At 46.7% G+C, this 24,140-nt stretch overlaps 1 protein-coding gene across 3 annotated transcripts in view; it reads right to left on the bottom strand.

Annotated features, from left to right (window-relative positions):
- VWF (von Willebrand factor) overlaps positions 1 to 24,140 on the bottom strand; it is a 259,921-nt gene that overhangs the window by 18,831 nt on the left and 216,950 nt on the right. For all 3 annotated transcript variants that reach the window (XM_029597268.1, XM_029597267.1, XM_029597266.1), the window contains exons 44-47: positions 12,340 to 12,468; positions 11,665 to 11,845; positions 11,048 to 11,088; positions 1,532 to 1,648 (exon numbers count right to left, since the gene is read on the bottom strand). In XM_029597268.1, coding sequence (XP_029453128.1) covers positions 1,532 to 1,648; positions 11,048 to 11,088; positions 11,665 to 11,845; positions 12,340 to 12,468 — 468 coding nt within the window. The remainder of the gene's footprint in view (positions 1 to 1,531; positions 1,649 to 11,047; positions 11,089 to 11,664; positions 11,846 to 12,339; positions 12,469 to 24,140) is intronic.

Below are 24,140 nucleotides of genomic sequence, written 5' to 3'. Positions count from 1 at the left end.
CGCCGATTTTATAACAGGCGCACGTCGGCACACACGTCGTAAAATACGGTTCCTGCGCGCACACGGTCGCGCCGATTTTATAACAGGCGCACGTCGGCACACACGTCGTAAAATACGGTTCCTGCGCGCACACGGTCGCGCCGGTTTTATAACAGGCGCACGTCGGCACACACGTCGTAAAATACGGTTCCTGCGCGCACACGGTCGCGCTGGTTTTATAACAGGCGCACGTCGGCACACACGTCGTAAAATACGGTTCCTGCGCGCGCATGTGCGGACGGGTGGCCTGTTCCGCACGCAGGGGGGGGGGGATTTTAGAAAAATACATGTGGCGACGCGATCGGGTCTAGACCGGTTCCCTACCCCCCTACGTAACCTTCCTCCCTTTTCCCCTCTCTACCCTGACCCCTAATTCCTACCCCAAATGTATTCGCTTTAATACTTACTGCTCCTTGGGAGCAGAAGTAATTTCCGCCTGCCGGCAGCCAGCCCCCCACCCCACCCAGTCCATGCCCCCTAGCCTGCCCCTTTTAGCATGCCCGGCACTTTTGCTCGTATTGGGGGTTATGTGCGTGGCCGGGCCCTTTTGAAAACGAACGCACCCGGCCATGCGCGTAGCCCCCGAACTTTACGTGTGCAGGGCTTTTAAAATTTGGGCGAAAATGTATTTATGCTGTTTTGGAGGACTACGCGACATAGCGCAAGATAAGTGAAGAACAGGATCTATCCGGCACGTTCCATACGAGGCGAGAGTTTAACCTCAGCTTCTCCAGTGACCGGGAATTACTCCAGCACCAGCCTCGAGCCCATGCAAATAGGCCCGGTAACTTTAAAACCAGCACGCAGGCGCCTACGCGTGCACGAGCGCACGTACGCAGGGATTTTAAATCATGCACGCGGCCGCATGCCGAAGATTTCACATGCACCCATTGCGCGTATGTGTGCTCCCAATTTTAAACTGTTATACGAGTTTGCATGTCTTCCTTAGGACTTGGTCAGCTTTGACATGCGCGGGTGAGCGGATTTTAAAACCCGCTCAGATGGGGGGGGGGACATTCTCAGTTTTACCAATTAGTCCACCAGTTTGCCCAGTCCATCTCGAGGTCACCCGGACCCTCTGGTTCTTCAGCCTGCACTCCCCCCCCCAGTTTACCCAGACCCCTCATCCAGTCATTTCAGAGATTTATGCGGAAGTCAATATGCGCCGCTAACAGCCCGCTGTGCCCGCTCGATTTAAAATACGGATTTACACGCGAAGCCATTGGCCCCGCCCCCAGAACACACCTGACATGCTCTGACTCCGCCCCCTTTTTTTTTTTTGCTCGGTCATGCACAAAAATACAAGTTGGTTGCGCTCGGCCCCCGATACCCGCGTCTTTGGGCCTTTTAATGCGAGCGACTCACTCCCCTAAGGGCTCAGGTTATTTATTTTACCCTTCGAGCTTTCTTTCTTCCTCACGCCGCGGCTCCTTTCGGCGGCCAGAACGGTTTGCCGACGTGAAGAAGCAAAGCCATGCACAAGACCTCTCACCTTGGGGCAGGGCTGGCAGGTCACCTTCTCACAGGTCAGTCTGAACTTCACCAGGCCTCCCCTCTCCACGCTGCACTGGCAGTTGGTGCACTGGTCAATCATTAGCGTTTCTCCCGGCTGAAGAGAAGACAAGAGAGGGAAAGAAATCAGTTCCGGCGCTGGCTGGCAGCTGCCCTCTTGTGTCGCGGCGTCCCTGTTACAAATCGCCTGCCCGAAACGGCGGGCTCGCGTTCTCTCCCGCCGTGGACCGCTGCATGGCTTCCCCGCGGTGTATCTTTTCCTACCTTAAAATGGCTTTGTTTATGCCCTCGCTTACTGCTATGAATGGTAAAGCTCAGGCCGCGTTCTCTATCCGCGTGACATCGCCAGTTATAAACACTGTGGTTCCCTGAAAGCCTGAGGATGGAGATGAAGAAAAGCATGCGTGGGGGGGGGGGGGGGGGGGGGGGGGAGGGTAACTTGCACAGAGTGGCAGCCACCACCCTTAGCCAATAAGCCTTCCTACTGTCGATGCAACTCCATCACTGCTCTCTGCTTCAACGGCAAGGGGGAAAAAGGGAGCTGGATTCAGTTTTTATGGTCTTGGGGGTACTGATACGCAGACGTAAGTGAAAAAGCAAGGGTCACTTCTAAAGCCAAGCCCACAAGCAAAACACCTCAGCGCTGCCTGAATTATCAAAAAGCTCATCCCCCAGTAAGAAGGTTGCTAGCAGTAACTTTTTTTTCTGGGTTATCCTAAGGCTTGGGGATAACTGCAGGGAGCGGCAGTTGCTACCCTTAAGATAAAACTTGGGGGAGACGCTGTATGGCACGGCTGGCGCTACCGTAAGAAGCTTGCTGCGCGGAATGGATGGACCATTTGGTCCTTTTCTGCCGTCATTACCGTGTTACCGCGGCATTGGCTGGTGATGACCCAAGCAAGGGGCACACACCGTCCGTGGTGAGCCGACCGTTTTCACTAGGCAGAAAATAAGATGGTTAAAAAAAATAAAAATCTAACTGGAAGATTGTGGGCTACACCTAACCAGAGAGTACACAAGGATACCAAACACTTCACAGTGATGTGCAGACACAAGGAAGTTATCCGTGTTTGTTAGCACAAAGTTCTCATTTATTTTAGTTTATTGCTTGGGTAGGTCAATGAAGGAGTTGAGACTTTGAGGTGGATTCCTTATTGACTTACAGTGAAAATTGCGGCAAGCAATCTTAGAAATGCAATGCAGGTATCCACCTGATTAATTATGGTAATGTAATTAGAGTTATCCATTTGATTCCACATCATCCACTGCTTAGAAAACCTACGTGCAAATTCGCACATTGTTAATTCTTTCCTATTGCTAAGCTTTAGGCTGCACCGTCAGAGCTGGCAGTCAATCAGCCTCGGCCTCCAGACTCTGGGGGTTACTCAGTCACGCTAGTTCATGCTTGGGGGGAAGGGCAGATGGACGTCAGCTGCAATAGTGGACTCAGTAGGTCTCTATAATTCAGTCTGGGCGTTGAATGCTTCGGCAGCCTGCGCAGTTTTCCCTGTTGAATATTACCAGCCGCCGTGCGTGCACTAAAAGTGCCATCGTGCTTTGCACCTGTTGTTCGGGGGAAAACCCCAGTGCGCATATATCTGACGCCCTAATGTTAGCTTGCTGCTTTGCTCCTCCAAATGAAACACGTTCACAGGAATGTCACTTTGCAATCCGGATAAAGACGCCCATGTGCTGGGTACCTTTGGCTGGATTGAGGGAGGGCGGCAGTCAGACAAGTCAATTGATCGGGGTATTGATAATACAGTACCTTCCTGCATATCAATAGGACTCTCCATCAGAGTGGATTGGGCATTAAACATTTTTCATCCTGGACGATCCCTCATGTTATATAGAAGAGCTGTGTGGCATTACGGCTAAAAAGGGCCCTGATTTATAAGCAGACCTTGTCATTTTGCAGATTTATTTATAAAATTTAGAAGTTTTGGAAGACAGGCATCAGAATTTGTATGGGCTGTAAATGTCAAAAATATAGTGGCTCGTTCAATAGAGATTTCTTCCATAGGTAAGGAATGGAGAAAAATCTTTTCAGTACAGCCCATAATGGAATTTTTTTGTATGGATAATGACAGCAACAAAAAATAGTTTCAGTTTAACATTAGACACCAGCCCAAAAGCATATATCACCTAAGTCTCAGCTATCAGATATTTCCTTACTACAAAATCATCTCACACCTCATTCAAATTCCACCAGGAGCTAATCAGTAATCAAACAGTTTCATTAGCTCTGTAAGCATGGATGCAAAGCCTTGCAAGCTCAGGAAACAACGACTGAATCACGATGCTGCTACAACATTGTTCGGCAAACATACAAACAGCTACGAAGCTGGCTCCTGCTCGCCGTACAATGCAAGCTTTTTTGTCATTATCCAAGTGCCCCCCCTTGGTTTGTATTTCTACCATCTTTCAAATTCGGTGACTTTGAAAACCATACTATAGGATAAGTCCCATTTAGTAGGGTTTGATTGAAACACCCACCCAAGTAACTGGCAGTGCCAGGTAAAACCGGTAGCACCTAGTGCACCAAACGACCTCATATTCTCGTTAAGGAAAGCCAGGGGGTCTGAGCTTAAAATTCAAGTCAAAGGTCACTTTCTGAAAAGTGACCTTTGTTTTCACCACGGAATTTACTGAACTCTGTTGGGTGCCTAAGTCAGGCTTCTCCCCAACGTCACCGACTGGAGTCAAATGCAATTCAGACCAACCAGAACAGGACAGTGGTGGCTTTGTCTTGCTAAAACATTCAACACCCAACACTCTTGGGTTCTCCAGGTTGGCAAAACCAATTTCTCTTACTCCCCTTACCGTACACCCCTGTCTTCCCCCAGCCTACCTGTTAGGCCAGTCTGCTTCCAGATTGCCACATGAAAGCAGCCTACACCTGTCGAGTGATTCCCAGCACATCTTAGAGGGCGCAGGCTGTTTGGAAATCTCAACCAAACATCTGCTGCCAGTCTGAATGATCCCCTTGCATGGTGTAATTAGGCAGCTTCCATATCTCAATTTGCAAAATGAATAATTTCGGCATATTTCCTGTTTCCAGGTTTGACTAGTTTCTTCCAGTTTTTGAGTGGTAGATGGGTGAGCAGAGAAGGGGGCCGGTTGTAAAATCGTCATGTCTGCCTATGTGCGATATCTGTGCCCTAGAAATGCCTCCTCGCCATTGCTGGGGGACGGGACAGGAAGACCTTGGCTGTAGGTTTGTTGCTGCCTCTTTCACCCTTGGTTGAAATGATTTTCATGCTACTTCCATTAGACGCTCCCACATCCTCAGATGGATTCCCCTCAAGTAGATTACTGCAGCTTAAAACCATGTTAATTAGTCTAATTGGTCTACTGCAACCTCCCTCACAGCCTGCCAGGTGATGAAAGCTTAGCTCTAACAAAACAACTCCTCATCGCAGGTCAACAAAAAATTACAAATGAGAAGAAAGCTGGTCTGGAAGGGCATCCATGCTTCCACAGTCTCTCCTCAGGTTCCCCAATGCATTATTCATTAGAAAATGGAAACCCTGAAAGAGTATGTTTGAGCCACAGCATTAAAAAGGCAAGAAATCTCGCAGCATAAACCAAAGCAGCTCTTCCTTTGCATTCAAAGTTCTGACTCAGGGCCTGATTTATTCATTTATTTATTTATTTAAGCGCTTTTTTTATACCGAGGTATAGCTAGCAGCCTTCACCCCGGTTTACAAGTACAACAACCTATTACATTTCACAGTGAACTGAGAGAACTGGGGGAAAAAACCTCGACTTAACTTATTACAAGCAACTTCAAACGTTTATAATAGGGTATATCTGTGCTCAAACCGTTTAATTTCTAGCTTAAAAAGTTCTGTGTCAATAATCTTAGTAGTGCCATTGCATATCCGATAAGGTTATGCATGCGATGTTGTGTGATATTAACCAATACGTCTTTGAATGCTTGACGGAATATCCATGTTTTGAGCTCTTTTTTAAATGACTTAATGCTGCTTTGTGAGCTCAAGTGCTCTGGTAGTGAGTTCCATAGTTTCGGACCCGCGATGGATATGGCTCTGTTCCTTGTGGTGGAAAGCTTGGCTAGTGGGAGTGGTGGTATTTCTAGTCGTACGTTGCGATCTGTGTATATGTATGACATTGTCAAGGGCCGTGTTATCAGTTTTGTAAATTGCATTGTGTAAGATTGTTAGTGTTTTGAACTCAATTCTTTTTTCGGCTGGTAGCCAGTGCAGGTTGTTGAGCAGGGGGGTGATGTGGTCTCATTTCTTTTTGCCACTTAGGACTCTCGCTGCGGCATTCTGTAGCAGTTGAAGCGGTTTGATTCGTGAAGGTTGCTCTCCCAGGCTGTGGTCTTCTGGGGATGAAGCTCAGGGATTGCAGGCCCCGAATGTAAGGCATTTATTTTCTGAAAGGGGGGAATGCACGGTATTCTCTGGACACCCAGTGTTCATGACTGCACACGGCTTTGCCACTCTACCTTAGTGCTGACCTCCAAGAGTCCTGCTGTATCACGGGGGGACCCCTGTTCAAGCAGTGCCTGCCGGGAACCGGGACTGGACTAGCACCACCAGCCTTGCCTCGCTTTAGATTAAAGATGGATCCACAGAGGCAGCCAATCGGTGCAGCATCTCCTGCCCTGCCAGCTCTAATATATCTTTTCATTAGGGCGCCTGGTCAAGTGCAGCTCTTCAAACCACACAAAGAAGAAATAACGTCAAGGAGCTGACGCCTGCCTTGTCTATCAGTGCACGACTTCCATGAAATAATCAGAAGAAAACGTTCACACAAAGCATGCCAGAGGGAGCCATGGTTGGGTGCCAGTGTTTTTTTTATTTATATATATATATATAATTTTATTTATTTATTTATTTATTTTTAACCAGAAATCGGAACCTGCACTGGGATCTGGCACCATAAGCCTTCATTTGCAACTACCCCGTGATTTTCCCCATATTGTATAACCCCCACCCGAACCTCATTAACGCAGTGGCGTACTAAGGGGGGCTGCGGTCCGCCCCGGGTGACAGCCAGGAGGGGGAGGTGCCAGCCGGGAGGTCGGCGGCCCTGAGCGGTGGAAGCAGGGCCCAGGGAAGCACTGGGCGGCCCCCCCTAGAGCGCCACGGTCTGGGGCCGGAAACTGCACAGCCTTCCCGCCCATGCAGCCCGGAAGAGGAAGCGTTGGGTCCCCGCAGGCGGGAAGAAGGGAAGGCCATGCGGTCGCGCCCCCGAGGCAGGAGGAAGATCCGCGTGTGTCCCGGGTCATCGCAGGAAGAGGCAGCATCAGCGTCTGAGTGCAGGACAGGTCAGCACCGCCCCTCTCCCCACCGCAGGTGCAGGAAGCGGAGCTGCACCAGCCCCCCCCCTCCCCCCCCCCCGTGCCGCCTCAAAAAAAAATGAAGAAGCCCCGTCTGTCGTGGGGGGGCTGAAGGAGGAAGCTGCTGCTTCTGATGGAGAGCGGGGTAGGAAGTGAGAGAGTGTGTGTGTGTGTGTGTTTGTGTGTGAGAGAGGGGAGCCTGTGTGAAAGCGTGTGCAAGAGAGAGAGGGAGCGGGGAACCGGAGAGCACTGGGGGGGAGGGGGAGAAGTGAACCTGGGGGGGGGGGTTCCAAGGGAAGTATCCATCCTGGGCGCCACCGTATTCAACCTACCTAGTCTGGTCACTGCCACGACTGCCGCACAGGACGTCACCCCCGAGTGATGACCCTGGCTCCCTCTCCCAATCAGGGGTTGTGATTGATGCCTCCGCAGCATCCCCGTCTGACCAGGGGCGCAGACCACCTGACCTGATGACCTCTTTACTCAATTCTGCAGCAGTTTTAGCAGGCTTCGGGGTAACGACCCGTTCACCGTGCATCTGGGAGCTCGGGAGTTCTGTGATCTTCAGCTTTCCCAATGCGTGGATCATCTAACCCCTAGGGCAGGGGTCGGGAACCTTTTTGGCTGAGAGAGCCATGGACGCCACATATTTTAAAATGTAATTCCATGAGAGCCATACTAACTACAACCCTCCACCCTCCTGACTCCCCCAAGACCTACCAAATTAATTTACTACAACTCCCTACTCTCCTGACGCCCCCAAGACCTGCCAAATTAATTTACTACAACTCCCTACTCTCCTGACGCCCCCAAGACCTGCCAAATTAATTTACTACAACCCCCACCCTCCTGACCCCCCCAAGACCTGCCAAAAGTCCCTGGTGGTCCAGCGGGGGTCTGGGAGCGATCTCCTGGACTTGGGCTGTCGGCTGCCAGTAGTCAAAATGGCGCCGACAGCCCTTTGCCCTCACTATGTTACTGGGGTCGACCAATGGCGGCGGTAGCCCCTGTGATATAGTAAGGGCAAAGGGCCGTCGACGCCATTTTGATTACTGGCAGCCGACGGCCCTTTGCCCTTACTATGTCACAGGGGCTACCACCACCATTGGTCGACCCCAGTAACATAGTGAGGGCAAAGGGCCGTCGGCGCCATTTTGACTATTGGCAGCCGACAGCCCAAGTCCAGGAGATCGCTCCTGGACCGCTCCTGGACCCCCACTGGACCACCAGGGACGTTTGGCAGGTCTTGGGGGGGTCAGGAGGGTGGGGGTTGTAGTAAATTAATTTTGGAGGTCTTGGGGGGGCATCAGGAGGGTGGGGGATTTTGTTAGATTTTTACTTTTTTATTAAAGATTTGTCTGCGAGCCAGATGCAGCCATCAAAAGAGCCATATCTGGCTCCCGAGCCATAGGTTCCTGACCCCTGCCCTAGGGTGAGCAAACTGGGGGGCTCGAACAAGTCTGAAAGGGGGGCCCCCACTGGCTGCCCAATCAGGGAAGAAGAAGCTGTCTATGCTGTCGAGTCTCGGTGGCTTGGGGGTCACTGGAAGCTCGGGAAGGAGGGAGCTGCCAGGACGTTGTGAGCATGGCACAGCTTAGCCAGGGCTGGCTCGGGGGGAGGGAGCCGCTGACTTTGTGGCAGAACTGGACACAGGAGCAGCCACTGCAGTGCTCCACAGACCAGGGAGAGGCCCCAGCCCGGGAGGGGTTCCTGCTGCTGCTTCCGAGTCCCTAATCAGGGAGAGAGAGATCAGAGCTGCTGCCCACCAGGGGAACAGGAGTGGTGAGGAAGGGATGGGGAATTGCCAAAAAGGCCAGAGAGAATGAGGGAGGTGGAGGGGAGAAAGGGAGGAGGTGGGAAGGGAGAATAAAAGCATGCAAAAAAATATATAAAAGGGCTCTTAAAAAATTTTGGCTGCCGCCTAAGTTTTTTGAAAACTTGTCCAGCCCTTACCATGGTGGTGTGAGGCTGGGTGCAGGGTGGAGCGTGTATCTCTGTCTAGTGGGCTTTGCTCTGTGTGTGTGTGTGTGTGTGTGTGTGGACTGTGTTTGTGATGTGGTCTTTCTGCCTGTGTATGCTGTGTCTATCCTCTCTCCGTGTCTTTCTCCTCTCTAGGGGTGATGTTTGTGTTCGTCTGTCTAGGTGTGTGATGTCTGTGTCTCTGTCCGGTCTGGGTGTTGGGTTTCTCTCTCTCTGTGGGTGTCTGTGTCTAGGTTTGGGGTACCTTTGTCTCTCCATTTCTGTCTAGGTGTGAGGTAACTATGTCTGTGTTTCTCTGGGTGTCTGTTTCGCTCTCTGGTTGGCCTGGTGGTGGGGTCTGCATCTGTCTGTGATGAGTTATTTACCCTATCTGGGTACGAGTGTCTTCTCTCTATGTCCGTGCGTGTGTATGGGTGCGCTTACTGCTCTCAGCAACTTGAAAAGAAACAAAATGGGGTTGGCAGTGTAGCTGCCTGGTGAATACCCTTCATGTATGTGCATGTATGTATGTATGTGTGTGTGTGGGAGGGGTGTCTAATTGATTGATTTATTTGATTTATAATATTAATTTGTTTTTTGAAGATAATGATGATAGTTTTTTAGGTAGATTCATAGTTGGTTCTCGTCCGGCATTCATTCTTTTTTATGTTTAATTTAGATTTTTGGCATGGTTTGAAATGTTTTGAACGTTGATCCAACCACCACAACAGGTTCTCAGTTAGATACATATAACATTGCTTTCACACAATGTACGTTTTTTGTAAAACTTTGCTATGTTTGAAGATAACAATATTAGTAGGCAGATTTTTTCAATTAGTTTTTAATTTAGTAGCCTTGGTGCAGTTTGAAAAGCTCTCAATGTTGATCTATTTACTACCTGAGTTTTCTAATTAGATACACAAATAAAATCGTTCTTACATTAAGCAAGTTTTTAAAAAAAATTATAATTGGATGTGGTCATTACAGTCTATAATCTCTTTATTTTTTTCTATAATCAGTGATTATTTCAATTTTTAGAATGTATGGTGCTACATAATATCTAAACTCCCCATGAAGAAGCCTGTTGGCGAAAACAAGATCCTTCTTGGGGCTTTCTACAGTCGAATCTAAAAGTTGTGCCATGCTACTATTTTATAAAAAAATTTATCGGGGCATTCTCCAATTATATTTAAGTGTTCTGCCGTGTCATTATTCCATACATGTATTCATTTAATGTATACGTTTTCAGTATTGGGCACAGATTGTATGTATTTAAATATAATGCCAATTACAATGCAAATTATATATTAACATTCTTTATATATTGTTATTTTGGTAATGAATTTTTTCAGCTTTATAATCATATTGATTGGCTATGATAAAAATGGACATGACCAACATTACTCAAATAATAATTTTATTTATGAAATTTGAACCAAACTTTATTGGCACCTGTTAGAATGTACGAAATCCTACATTTACTTACCTTAGTCTATGTGCCTATTTGTAAACCGTTGCGATGGTATATAACTTAGCGACGGTATAGAAAAGTTTTTAAATAAATAAAAATAAATAAATAAATGTTTTGCTAAAAAAAATATTAATATGATACATTAGTGCACTTTTACCTTTGGATTCTCATTATATATATATATTCCATATATATATATAAAGTAACCCATCTTGGGGACCCTAACTGATTATATGTATGGAAGAGGGGCTGCGGCTGAAAAAGCTTGCTCATCCCTCATCTAATCAACATGGACTAGGTCTTTAATGTTGAGTGGCATCACTAAATCTCTCATACTTTCTATAGTGTGAGGCTGGAGGCCAAGTCCCACCTCTGGAGTGCATGGCTGGCATCACAATTCTAACACGCAGTTTGGAGGAATGAACAAAGAAGGAACAACATTATTATTATCCAATTAGAGTGAAGTCAACGGAGCCACAGAGAGGAAAATGTGACTTGCCCAAGGCCACCGAGTGATCATGGAGACCTGAGATTGCATCCATGGGCGTCTCCTGACTCACAGCTCAATGCTCGAGCCATTAAGCCACAAAATTATCCTTCTCAGGTGGCTAGTGTCACCCAGACTTTGGCCTCATAACTCACACGAGACACCTCTGTGAAGCAATACAGCAAGAAACATGCTCTGCTGTGCCCTGATTCTCCAGAGAAAGGCTCAGACTTTCGGACAAGCAAGCGGAAATGTAAGATAATCTTACCCCAATGACGGTACCATTCAGAATACAACCAGGTACAGGTTCTGGAAAACATACAGTATTTCAGTGTTAGCAAACTCCTCGATGAATAAATAATATAATAAGCAGGCACTCAACTCCAATTATTCTTTCCCGCATGTAGCTGACAAATGAAATCAGTTTCCACCTACATCAGTCTCTGCACTACATAAACTGTTCTGCAACCTCAAAAGAGCGCCACAGAGGAGAGGATTGCCTTCGTTTTCTGGCTCCAGCTACCAAATTCCAAAGCTGTGCAAGTTTCTTAAACCAAGGTTCATCCCCTGCCCTCCCACCTCACCCCGATTCACCAAACATGCAAAAAAATATATTTTAAAAAAATAAAATATACATTTGCAACAATACACACTTCCTATTTTTGAGAAATCCAAAAGAGATTTCTTTGACTTAGTAGACTGCTTTTATAGTTTTTGGAAGATCCGCGCTACATTTTTTTTGGACATTATTTTGGCTATTTTGGATCTTCTTCGAATTTTCCCTGCGTGCCTAAAGAAAATTCCTAATTTCTATCAGATTCCCAGCAAGCTGAAATCTACCTCACTTGAGTATAAGTTGCAAATGTTTCTACCGTCTCTATTTACCACACTGGCAGGAAAGGCAGCAGTCGTTTCTGAGGCATTCCAGTTCAAATCCCACTGGGCACTTCCGGGAACTGGGCAGTGGGCATGACACATTCTTTTCCTGAATGAAGACCTCGTCATTCACCTGGGTACACACATTGATGATGCAAGGGTCGAAGGGGGAACTCCATTCACTTCCAACCTAATAAGAGAAGTCGTAAAAAGATTACAGGCCTTGGAGTCTTCATGGTACGCTTCAAAGACGTTGACATGAGTGTGTAAAACAAATTAACTTCCATGGAATGGAAAGAAAAAAAAAATCATAGGATCAGCACACGGAAAATAGCTTGCTCAGATTAATTAATAATTTCTACAGGATATCTGACATCTAATTCAATAAAATTATCCAATGGTGACCACATGGTAGGCCTATAATTGTTTTATGCAATCCAGATAGAAATGCGAGTATGTTAGTTATAATTATACAAGGAAGCAATACAACTATTTAAGCAGTTCCACTTTCCTTTTTCAGCATTAGAACTACTAAATTCTAAGTCCAGACCATCACAACCATTAGATGCAATAATATTGAAACTATTTCAACACATACAATAAGTGACCCTAATAAGTCGTATTTTAGAGGGAAGATTAATGTAAGCACATTTCAGTGGCTTGCTCTTGAATTTAAAGACGTACCTTATGCCGGCGGATGAAGTTCCTGGATATATCGACATCCCCTTGCCCTTTGCCAATGACTTTCTCCTCGCAGACCGATTGCTTGCACGTCCCACAGCACTCCCCTTCTTTCTGTACGTAGATGGCACTCTAAAACAGCAACAGAAGACAAGCAAGAAAAGTGAACAAGACCTATTTTGCTCATTACGCTTCTGCCGACGGGTTTCCAAGCTAACTCACTGGTCTCTCCCTCTCTTAAATTGAAATCTTTTGCGCACACCTTTAAAAATCATCCATTGCCTTCTCCTTCTACTACATTGCCACCTCTGTTCTCCTCGCTATCCAACGCTCCATTTTTATCCCCTACCCTACCCCACTCTTTGTCCTTCTCTGGAGAGCCCTTCCTTTACCAAACTACTCAGGTTTTCCCCTCTCACCAAGCCTCCCAAACCTCTTCCCCTTTCTCTGACGTTTCTTGCTGCCACACTGGGGTGAATTTTCAAAGACTTATACTGGGGTTCTGTGCATGAAAGCAGCATCTACGAGTGTAAGCGGCCTTTACGTGGGTCAAGCACATTTTCAGAAGGCCGCACATATGGGGATTGCAAAGTACATGCTCACGCACGTGTTTTATAAGATGAGTATGTGCATAAATAATTAAATATGCACGCATGCTTTTACACCACTAATTAAGCCATGGAAATTAAATCAAACTTCTCTTTCCTTTGTGGTTTTTGGGTAGGGTGGAGGCGGTCTGGCATAGCTCAGCTGATGGAGGGCCTGGGTAAAGTGGTAAAGGTCTGGGTCAACTGGTCTAGGTGTCAATGAGGTGATGGAATTCAAGAAAGCATGGGATAAGAACAGAGGATCTTTGAGGGAGTGATGGGAATTGTAAAACTAAGTTAGTTGGTTGGAAGAGCAGACTAGATGGGCCATGTGGTCTTTTTTTTTTTGTTGTCATGTTTTTAAGTAAGCGCACAAGTATTTTCATAAGCGAAATACATGCATACATCAGCCAACTTTATAAAATACCTGCCTCTGTGCATAAACTCAGGGTTATCTGCACAAGTTACAATTATTTTGTGTTTAAATATGTGTACATATTTTTATAAAATAGATGTGTAAAGCAGTATTTATCAGGACCTCCTTAAAAAAAGTGCACCAGGCTGGTGCACCTTAAGGCACAGCCCAGAAGGGAATCCTTGTCATAGGGCATTTCCCTAAGCGGGGGAATACGATAGCAAGCCCAGGATGGAACAGACAGGCCCTGGGGTGCTGGAGGTAGAAGAGAATATGCCAAGCCTGCCCTTGTCTGACTGCTACTGTTTCTGGTTTAAGCACTGCTGAGGTAAGCAGGTCTTTTTCTGCTTTTGTGTTATTAAAATAATAAAGGATATCTGTGAGGCATGGCTGAAGTCCAGAATGCTTGGTCCTCCGGCACCATGTCTAAGCCTAGGCCACTCCCCACAGTATCACAAGATGTACAAAATATGCAATTCCTGTTTACTGAAGCATATGTGTGTACATTCAGGGTGATGAAACATATTATTTTATAAACTGAGCTGCCTCGGCTCCATAATTTATAAAATGCAGGTCTAATTCTAGACGCTCCTACTTATGCATGTATATGCTGAATTATACACTATAGAAAATTAAACTTCCTGGCCATACTCCCACAACTGCTGCTACCTAGCTAATCCTTCTTAAACTTCTCAGAAGCAGAAATGTTCATTACCTCTCTATCTAGCATTTTGATCTTCTTCTCTTCCTCTGGAATGTGTCACTCTGGGAACTAAAAACTTTCTGATTTCTCTTATATGTTGAAATGCTGCACATGCTATGTGCCCCTGTTGTAAATGCTCTATATTTATAAGGGATGTGAATGTGTTTGAAACAAATGCATAAAAAGTGACAAATGAAGCCAATTTTTGGTTCGTTCTCAATAAAACAAATAAAAAATAGCCTCTAATGAAAATACTCTACGTTTTCAGGTATTTTTTTATTCATAAATTTAAAAAAAACCAAAAAGGCTTCCTATGGGACCAAGCTGAGGACGAGGCCTAATCCCATCACTGAGGCCTAGGCCTGATGCCACAGCCCAGCCCAAGACCCAGTCCTGTTGCCAAGACCCAGGCCCAATGCCAGTTCTAGTATGAAGCCAGGTCCATCACCAAGGCTTGAGCCTAGGATCTGGACCAACATTGGGGCCTGACCCAAGGACAAGCCATCATTGAGATCCAGGCCCAGACCTAGGACCAACGCCAAGGCCTGTCACCTAGGTCAGAGCCAGGCCACGTCCCATCACCAAGGCTCAGGCCCAAGAGCCCAGCTGAAGCTGGTTCCATCACCAAAACCCAGATCTAAGCCCAGGACTAGCCCCAAGCCTGACTCATTACCATAGCCCAGGCCCAAGGCCATGTCCCATCAGTAAGGCCTAGGCCTAAGCCCTGAGGCTTAGGACCAGGCCTTCAAATGTTTTCTTTCTTCTTTCATTGCCCAAAAATGTCACCATTTTAATGTTCGGCCATTGAGATGTACGGCCAAAAATAAATATAAAGCCATCCACTCAGGAGAATGGAACCAGAGTAGCTTCATTGCAGCACATTCTTTGGGCAAATGTTATAATTTCTCGGCGATGAAAGAAGACATTGGAAAGATTGCTCCTGGTTCTCGGTGACAGGTTCAGGTCTTGGGCCAGGCCTAAGCCTTAGTAATAGGACCCAGTATCAGACTGGGTCCCGGTATTGGGCCTGGACCTAGGCAATAGGACCCAACCTGAGGCTCTTTATGAATTCCAGTTGAGATGAGATGTCCTACACAAAATGCTAACAGTCTAAGTGGATTTATAAGTTTAATTTACCCCTGAGGAAGCTGCACAGCGAAACACCAGCCATGTCGGGTGTAAGATTTGTTAACACTTGGGACTTTAATTGCTTAAAAAAAGACTTTAAAAATTCCCTTATTTATAGCTGAAAAGGTGGATGATTGATAGGTCCGGGTGGTCCTAGCACTGTGGTGCATGACACTCTGTCAAGCTTGCTGACACCTTTTTCACAATTTCACAATTTGCTACCGCAGTCTAAAATAATTTTGGTTTGATCCCATATTTTGTTTATGTTGGATTTTGACCTACGTTTGGGGTTGTTTTGCACTCTCTTTGATTTGAGGTTCTGCCTCAGTAATGGGACCCATCCTCGGTCCAGGACTCAGCAATGGAAACCAGTGCATTGGGCCTGGCCCTCAGTGATGGAACCCGGGCTCAAACCTGGACCTTGGCGACAGGATCCGGCCTAGGCCTTGGTGATGGGCCTGGGCCTTGGGGACAGAACCTGGCCTTGGGCCTGGGCCTCGATGATGGAACCTGGCTGTGGCCTGTTTTTTTTCTTTTACAGGGAAGTCTGTGGAGCCTGTGGATTACTTCTCCCAATGACTTCAATGTAAAACAAAAAACCAAATCAAACGAGCAAATTAAAACATGTATTTCTTTTGAGATGAACCCAACGAATGACAGTGACCTATGAAATGAATGAATAAGCTGAAACAAATTTTTTGATTCTGCACATCCCTAATATTTGTCTAGTTCTGATCTTTTTTAGCAAATTTTGTGCAAATTATCACTGGTTTTTCACGTCTATTGGAAGTGCTCAAAATATTTGTACTATCTTTGACTACTCTTAATCTGAAATCAGTCAAACAAATGCAAATCAACCTCAGTAAATCCACAATAACATTCTGAGTTGGATGTGAACTTGGCTGAGCCAGATTATCTAAGCCAAGCGGAATCCTACATCCACAGTCTGAAATCAGGTGGGAAGAGGAAACGGGAAGATTGTTAACATTTCAAGCCACAAAGAATGAGAAAAGTGTGAAAGAAGCCCGTCTGCTGCAATGGTAGGGCGCCACGAAGCTGTCAGTAATATTGAACTCATAGGCTCATGTAGTGGGAATTGTCATTTCAGTTACATCTAAAACCAAACCGGAAATACACAGTTCCAGCATCTTCTGATATAGTTAATACATTCTGTCCATAAGTTATGTCATCAGGGACAGCTTATGACCTTAAAGGCTGAAGAGCTACTCCCACAGATCATTTTGAAACAGGTAGTTGGCTATCCATTTTATTAGTCAAGAACAAACAGCCGCTGAAATCTGTTTTCTACAATTACTTATTTAGGCTCTTAATTGTGTGTGTGTGTGTGGTGGGTGGGGAGGCCTTAGTTGGTCAGATTTTGTTCAGCAAGGAGCAATAAAAGTACCAAGTCACTCAGTACTGACAATGCTCACTGTCGGACCCTTCTTTTAAGGCAGAGATACTTTTTCATTTATGTCAAATTTGATTACTAAGAGGGTAGCCAGATTCCAAATTACTTTATAAATCTGCCCCGCAAAAAAAACTTCCCAGTCTACAAAAACCAAAAAATATGTATGTGAAAATACCACCGACATAGAAACCTTATTATTTTTATTTTTTGAATAATACGGTTTGCATACCGGTGGTATTTTCACGTTTATGTTTGGTATAATTTTCCTGGCATTCGCATTAGCAGTCTGTGGCAACTGAAGGCTTGGTTACCAAAGGAGATATTATGAAAAGGGAGCCCAGCCATCTGCACGGCACGCAGCTGAACTGGAAGTGGCAAGCACGGCCGGTCAGACCTTCTAGTGTCGGGCGTCTTCTTACAGCTCCTGTGCTTTGTGTTGACAGCGATGATGTGATGTGACAATTGGGCAGCCCACACTATCCAGGTGCTCTTAACACAACAGCACCACCTCAGTTTAGCATGTGAAACCCTTGTCAGCTACTGGAACAGCCACTTTCAAAAGCTAATTCTGAGGTAGGGCGAGGGGAACAGTGTTTAACAAGAACATAAGACTTGCCAATGTTGAGTCAGACCAAGGTCCATCAAGCCCAGCGTCCTGTCCAACAGTGACCACTCCAGGCCGCAAGTGCCCGGCAGATCCCATAAAGCAGATCGAATTCCTGTCACTCACTCCCAGGGACAGGAATAGCTTTCTTTAGTCTCCCTGGCTAATAACCTGCAATGGACGTTTCCTCCAGGAACTTGTCCAAGCCTCTTTTAAACCCCACTGTGCTCGTCGCCTCGACCACGTCCTCCACAGCTTGATAGTGCGCTGAGTGACTAAGTACCTTAGCAATCTGTTTTACATCTGCCAGGTCTTAGTTTCATGGAGCGTCCCTCCTGTTTTAGTATTATTTAAGAGGGTAAATAACCGTCCTTTATTAACCCCTTCCACCCATGGTTTTATAAACTTCTCTCATGCCCCCTCTCGGCCGTCTCTTTTCCAAGCTGAGGAGCCCTGGCCTGCGCTGCCTCTCGTCACGGGAGAGATGCTCCACCCCCTTTATCATTTTTTGTCGCCCTCCCCAGCACCTTTTCTAGCTCCGCTATGTCTCTGAGATGGGGGCGACCAGAACTGGACGCAGTACTCAAGAAGCCCATCCATGGCTCTATTGAGAGGCAATACATTTTCCATTCCTTTGCAGATCATTCCTAACATCCTATTTTCTTTTTTTCCGTGCACTGCTCTGAGGATTTTAACGTATTGTCCACAAGCAGTCCAAGGTCCTTCTTCTGGGTAGTGACACCCAGTACAGAACACAGCACTGTGCATCCATATCTGGGATTTCTTTCCCCTATGTGTCTTACTTTGCACTTTTCCACATTAAATTTCATCTACTGGTTAGTTGCTCAGTCTCTTAGTCTCACAAAGTCCTTCTGCAGTGCCTCGCAATCTGCTGCTTTTCTTTTTTTTTGGGTCACCTGTAAATCTGATCACCTCACTCGTCAATCCCTTTTCCAGATTATTTATGAATGTGTTAAACAGGTCCCAGCACCGATCCCTGGGGCACTCCACTCACAATCTCCATTTGGAAGAAATAACCATTTGGTCCTGCCCTCTGTTTCCTGCCTTTTATCCACAGTTAGCATCAATCCACAACAAAACCCTGCCCCCTACCACCTGACTTTGTAATTTCCTGAGGAGTCTCTCGAGGGGAACTTTGTCCTTCTGAAAATCCAAATGCACTGCAGCAGCTGTTTCACCTTTGTCTGCATGTTTATTTACAACTTCAAATAAGACTGCGGCTTATCATTTCGGGTACAACGGGCTCTGCACAGTGTGCCAATTAACCTCTTCCCCCCGTGCCAAGATGCCAAGTTGGGGTCCTCCAAAGATCTTAAATTGGTCTTACACACAGTTTTCCAAATGTCTATCTCGAATCCTTAGTTGGGAAGGATCCACTCAGGATCTCACAGCTCTCGATCTTCCTTTTTCAGGGTAGGAAGGGAGTAAAAAAAAAACTCTTCCTCCCAGCTCTCTCAAACAAAGGTCTCCACCCCAAAACTGAGTCCAAAACATCAGAAGTTCTCTGCAGCGAGACCCTAGCATGCTTCTGACCTCCAGCTCCTCCCTAGCCTGGAGACCCCAGGGGAAGGCTTACCCGTGACCTCTCTCCAGGCAACACGCAAGGGTCTCGCAGGCTTCTTCCAATGGAAAGCTCAGCAGAAGCCCAAGATAACCCTGGAGGCAAACCCAGCCAGCCAGTGACTGGACTGGAAGGGCTGCGCCCCAGGCTGGAGAGCCTGTGCCCAAAAGAGAGGCCCAGAAACCCAACTCAAACTGCACTGCACCCAAAGCTCTCAGGAGAGAGAGAGAGAGAGAGAGAGCTGCCTTTATTTGCTCAACAGAAGGACGGGAATCCCAGCAACCTCAAAGGGAGGGGACTGTAGCTTAACCTCCACCTCTCTGTCCCAGGCTAAAGGAATTAAACTCAGGGCACTATCTGCAGTGAACCCCAGGAGGACCCTGGAAAGGGGACTGCTCTACTATGCCCCTGGAGGTTTCCTCTATATTACCTCTCTGACTGCCTCAGCTCCTCCAGGTCTGCCGCTCTCACCTGGAGGAGGTAAATAGTCTCATCAGAGGCCTTTGTTACCTTTCTGGTAAAGCCCTCATTATTCTGCAAGTTGCTAACATCACTATTGAACGGAGAAGTTCAAAACAACAAAACTCTTTGCATGTAAGATGATTATGCTGCAATCCAGCTGAGCTAACTTGGCTGAGATATTCAGTGGCATGGCCAGATCGCTGAATACATTCAGCTATCTTATAGTTAGCCCAATGAGTGTATAAGACAGCCAAATAGCTGAAAAGGCACTTATCCAACTAAGAGGAAGATTCATCAAGCTGCATTAGGACTATAACGCATGTTTAACAGCATATATCACACGATAAACGCTGTATATCATGCAATATTTGTGATAATTAGCATAAATTCAAATGAGCTGCTGTTCATGGCATTTGCATGTATGAATTTTGCAAATCCATGCAAAGAAGCTCATGCATAGGTAAGTTTATCCGGCTTTAAGAGCGCCCTTTGGGCTGACCAGATTTAGCCGGATAAATCATCTGGCTGAATATCCGAGTAAGCTGGATAACTTATCCAGCTAAATCAGCTTCTAACTCTGCCCATCACTTAGCTGAATAAGTTATCCTCAGCTCTGAGTCAGGCTGATACGGTAAGGAGCGGTAGGAAGAGCTGCGTTAGTGCCGGGCGCACCCGCGTTTGCCGCCGCATAGTCCAGCTCAACTACCGCTCGATACTGTATTAAAATAGCTTGCAAATGCAAGCCGCGTCCAACACGCGTCCATGAAGCGCAATTCAATTTTACTGTATAGGCGCTTATATACTGCGCCTACACAGTATCCTGGGTGCGCTGGTACCTCTCATTTCAAAAGTCATTTCAAATGACATTTGAAATCCCCTCGCGACTCGACATGTAAAGTTTAACTTACTTTTCTTGCAGCCCTCCCCCGGAGACGGACCGCAGCTCCCCTGCCTCCCGGGGGCAGCCGGCGGCGAATTTTGGCACTTATTTGGCCAAATTCTAGATGGCTAATAAGTTATGGGCAATCTGGAGGCGTAACTGGGAGGAGTTGATTTAGTCGGCTAAGTTAACTGATATTCAGAGTTAGCCAGCTAAGTCTGGTCGGACCAAACAGCTGACCTAAGGTTGGCCGGGTTCATTGAGCCGGCTAACTTTAAGATAACCTGGTATAGTCAATAGAGCAGCAGCATGGAATCAAATATTGAAAAAGGTACAGGACAGGAGCCAGCATAATACTACTCTGAAAAGTCTTCAGATATTCAGCGCTGCAACAGCCTTCAATCTGCAGTGACTGCTATGGTCTGTCTGATGCGCTGCACCAGTCATCAAAAAAGGAGACCCTACCAGATCTCGTCTCTACTTCTCTCACGGCAGCTGAATAATTTCCCTCCTTGTGTCATTCTTCACCCTGTACGGTTCTGTGCTTAAAATCCATCAGTACTTCAGCTAAGAGCGCGCAAACGCACGCTCGTATTGTTCTGCATCACGTTCCAGCTCAGCTCCCAATAGATCAGGCACATACGTGCTACAGAAAACAGCCAGCAGCCCCAAAACACACACACACACACACACACAAACCCAGCTTGTGCAATACACATTTTATTTTAAAAAATTCCCTGCAATGTCTCCCGCAGTTTGTGGCAGTGGGCAAGGAGCGACTTTGTAAAAGGGTGTCCTTAACTGGGCATTGAGGCGCCCCGTGTTATTGCTCTCACCGTGCTTAATTGGCAGGATCCTACCTAGATCACAAGGCGGCAGCGAGCTGGCACGAAGGCTTCCTCCCTTACAGGAGCCAGCGCGCTGCCAGCACTGGTGGCAGGCTGCCATCTTCCAAGGTCATTTAAGCTACGTGCAGGCCTTGAAACGGTTCCCTGCTGTATTCACACTTTGAAACTCCTCCATGTTTTGTTTTGCTGAGGTTGCAAAAATTTACCACCATTTATTGGATTGAAACTCCTCATGATCAGCAAAAATGCCGCCCCAAGAGAAGAGGATAGGATTTTACTGGGAAATAAAACTTTTTTTTAAAATGAAAACCTGTTAAGAGATGCCAGTTTGCAGTTCTGCGCACTTCTGTCTGCAGACCCAGGAGGCGTGTGGGGCGCAGGGGCCCAGGGCAAATATGCCAGACTGGACCCTACCCCCAGAGGTGGGGAGTGGGACGATCATTCGCACTCCTCCCAGAGCTGAAGAGGGGGCTAGGTGGTGGCCATGAGAATGGCTCAGCGGGAGTAGGGGAGAGAGGGGGGGGGAGGGCAGCATCGGGCCAGCCAGTGACCCCGGAGCACCCCTCCCGCCAGATCAGCTCCGTCTCACCTTCTCTCCCACCCTGTCCGCGGGGGGGGGGGGGCCCAGTTCCTCCCCTCCCCCCGAGGATGGCCCCACTGCAGACTCACTTCCCAGGCCCCTCCAGTATCAGCTGCCAAGTTTGGAGAGCTTGCTTGAGTTGCCTTGTTGAAGGCTCCTCGCTGTATCAGCCCGAAAACTCGTTTTTAACTTCCCTGACATGCATATTCACAGAGCCAACGCGGGGGGGGGACAAGTTACCTGCCCCAGCTATTCAGCAGGATATATCCCGCTGAGTATACTCGTCGAATGTTATCCGGCTACATGGAGCCGGATAACTATCACTGCCTGAATGGCTGTGGGGTTCATTCAGTGAGCCACAGTATTTTCTCCATGGGAGTGACAAAGCCAGAGTGAATGAGCCTGTGGCTTTGAGACTCTGCGGTAATTTTCCCCATGGGAAAACACTGCGGCCAGCAGTAAAAGACCATAATTTGCGATATTTTCCCATGGTTAAACCCAGTGAGGCAGCAAAAGCCCCCCCCCCCCCCCATTGAATGGCTGATGGTGGCCCAGGACTGTGGCACTGACATTGCTTAAAGGGGCCGAGAGCCTCATGTAAGCACCCCCTCCCCCCCCCCAGAAGTAGTGAAAACCCCTGGGGGTTCGCACAGACCCTCTGTCCCACCATCCTTTGAAGATAACCTGTTAAATAGCCACACAAGGCCGGATACCTTTAGATCTGCCTGGAAGCAAGTCTAATCTAACCTGATAGCTGAATTTCAGCTCCAAGTTAGCCAAATAATTAAACTCCTCCCAGAAACGCCTCACAACATTTCTTTTTTATCTAGCTAAAATCTAACTGGATAAGTGCTTCAATGTTCAAAAACTTGCCATTTAGATGGATTACTTGTGAGTAATCCATCTAAATCGCTTTGAATATTGACCTCCCTGAGATTGTAAGATCTATGGGGTCCAGATAATATCTTATAAACTATTACTATGATTATTACATCTGTCACTAAACTGACTCCCCCAGTTTGTATCTGTGGGAAAAATGCTTTGTACATAGGTCTCATTCTGAGATAAATCCTGTATTGCATTCTAGGAACTTATATACAGATTGGACCATGAAAAATTCTACTTTCCTACCTAGATTCCTTCAGTATAACCAAAACTGATACAACTACTGTGGTGTACAGATAGCACTGCATCTTTACCCAGTGCATTGTAATGTACCGATATCACTGCATACTAGGGATGTGAATCGTATTTCTGACGATTGAAAATACTGTACGATATTTTCAAAGTCATCAGAAATCGGGGGCTCCCCGAAACCGATAGGAAAACCCCACGAAATTGTTCGTGGGGGTTCTCTTATCGTTTTGGGGGAGGGCGGGAAAAACGGCACACAAAAATAACCCCTAAACCCACCACGACCCTTTAAAACAGCTCCCTTAGCTTCCCCCCCCTCCCGACCCCCCCCCCCAAAACCTTTTGAAATTACCTGGTGGTCCAGTGGGGGTCCCGGGAGCCATCTCCCGCTCTCGGTCCGTCAGCTGCCACTAATAAAAATAGCGCCGATGGCCCTTTGCCCTTACCATGTGACAGGGTATCCGTGCCATTGGCCGGCCCCTGTCAGATGGTAGGAGTATTGGACGGTCGGCGCCATCTTTAAAAATGGCGCAGGCCATCCAGTGCTCCTACCGATTCCGGTTCCGATTCACATCTCTACTGCATACCATACTAGGTGCACTGTGATGCAGAGATATCTCTGCATACATTATTCTTAGTACTGTGATATACAGATATCACTGCATATTATACCAGCTGCACTGCAATGCAGAGATATCTCTGCTGTGGTGCATATGCAGTGTACATATATCGGTGCACTGTGATATAGAGATATCACTGCATACCATACCAGCTGCACTACGATGCAGAGATATCTCTGCTGTGGTGCATTGCCGTGTTCAGATACCATTGCATTCCTTATCTGGTGTACTGTGATATACAGATCAAGACTGCAGGATTTGCACCACCTCCATCTGCTGGAGACAGAGAAATACTGAGGGGATGCAGATGGCACACCAGGTTAAGAGAGGGTGCCCTTCAAGCTTTTCTCTGTCTCCATCTGCCGGAAGGGAGGCATAACCCACAGTCTGGACTGATCCGGGTATGTACAGGGAAACAGATATTCCTGTGTACATTATCTGGTGCACTGTGATATACAGATATCACTGCATACCATGCCAGCTGCACTGTGATGCAGAGATATCTCTGTTGTGGTTCACTGCAGTGTACAGCTATCACTGCATATATTATCCAATGCACTGCAGTGTACAGATCATTTATTTATTTGCCATTAACTCCTTCCCTGATCTCAGTCAAAACCACCCAAAACAGTGAATAATACAAAACATCAAAATGCAATACATAAAATTATCACTCACTTAACACTTAGAAACAAACACAAACAGCACAGCTCTGCATATTTTACCTTGTGCACTGTTGATAAATATGCATCAGGACAAGCTGCACTATTAATCCTTTTCTTACTCATTCCATGCTTATTTTGAGTATATTTGCTCCTAAACTGACCTCCACTTCAAACCAGTGTTTTAA

Source organism: Rhinatrema bivittatum, chromosome 4, assembly GCF_901001135.1.
Source record: "Rhinatrema bivittatum chromosome 4, aRhiBiv1.1, whole genome shotgun sequence".
Lineage (NCBI taxonomy): Eukaryota > Metazoa > Chordata > Amphibia > Gymnophiona > Rhinatrematidae > Rhinatrema > Rhinatrema bivittatum.
This window is presented reverse-complemented; position numbering and strand designations above follow the sequence as displayed.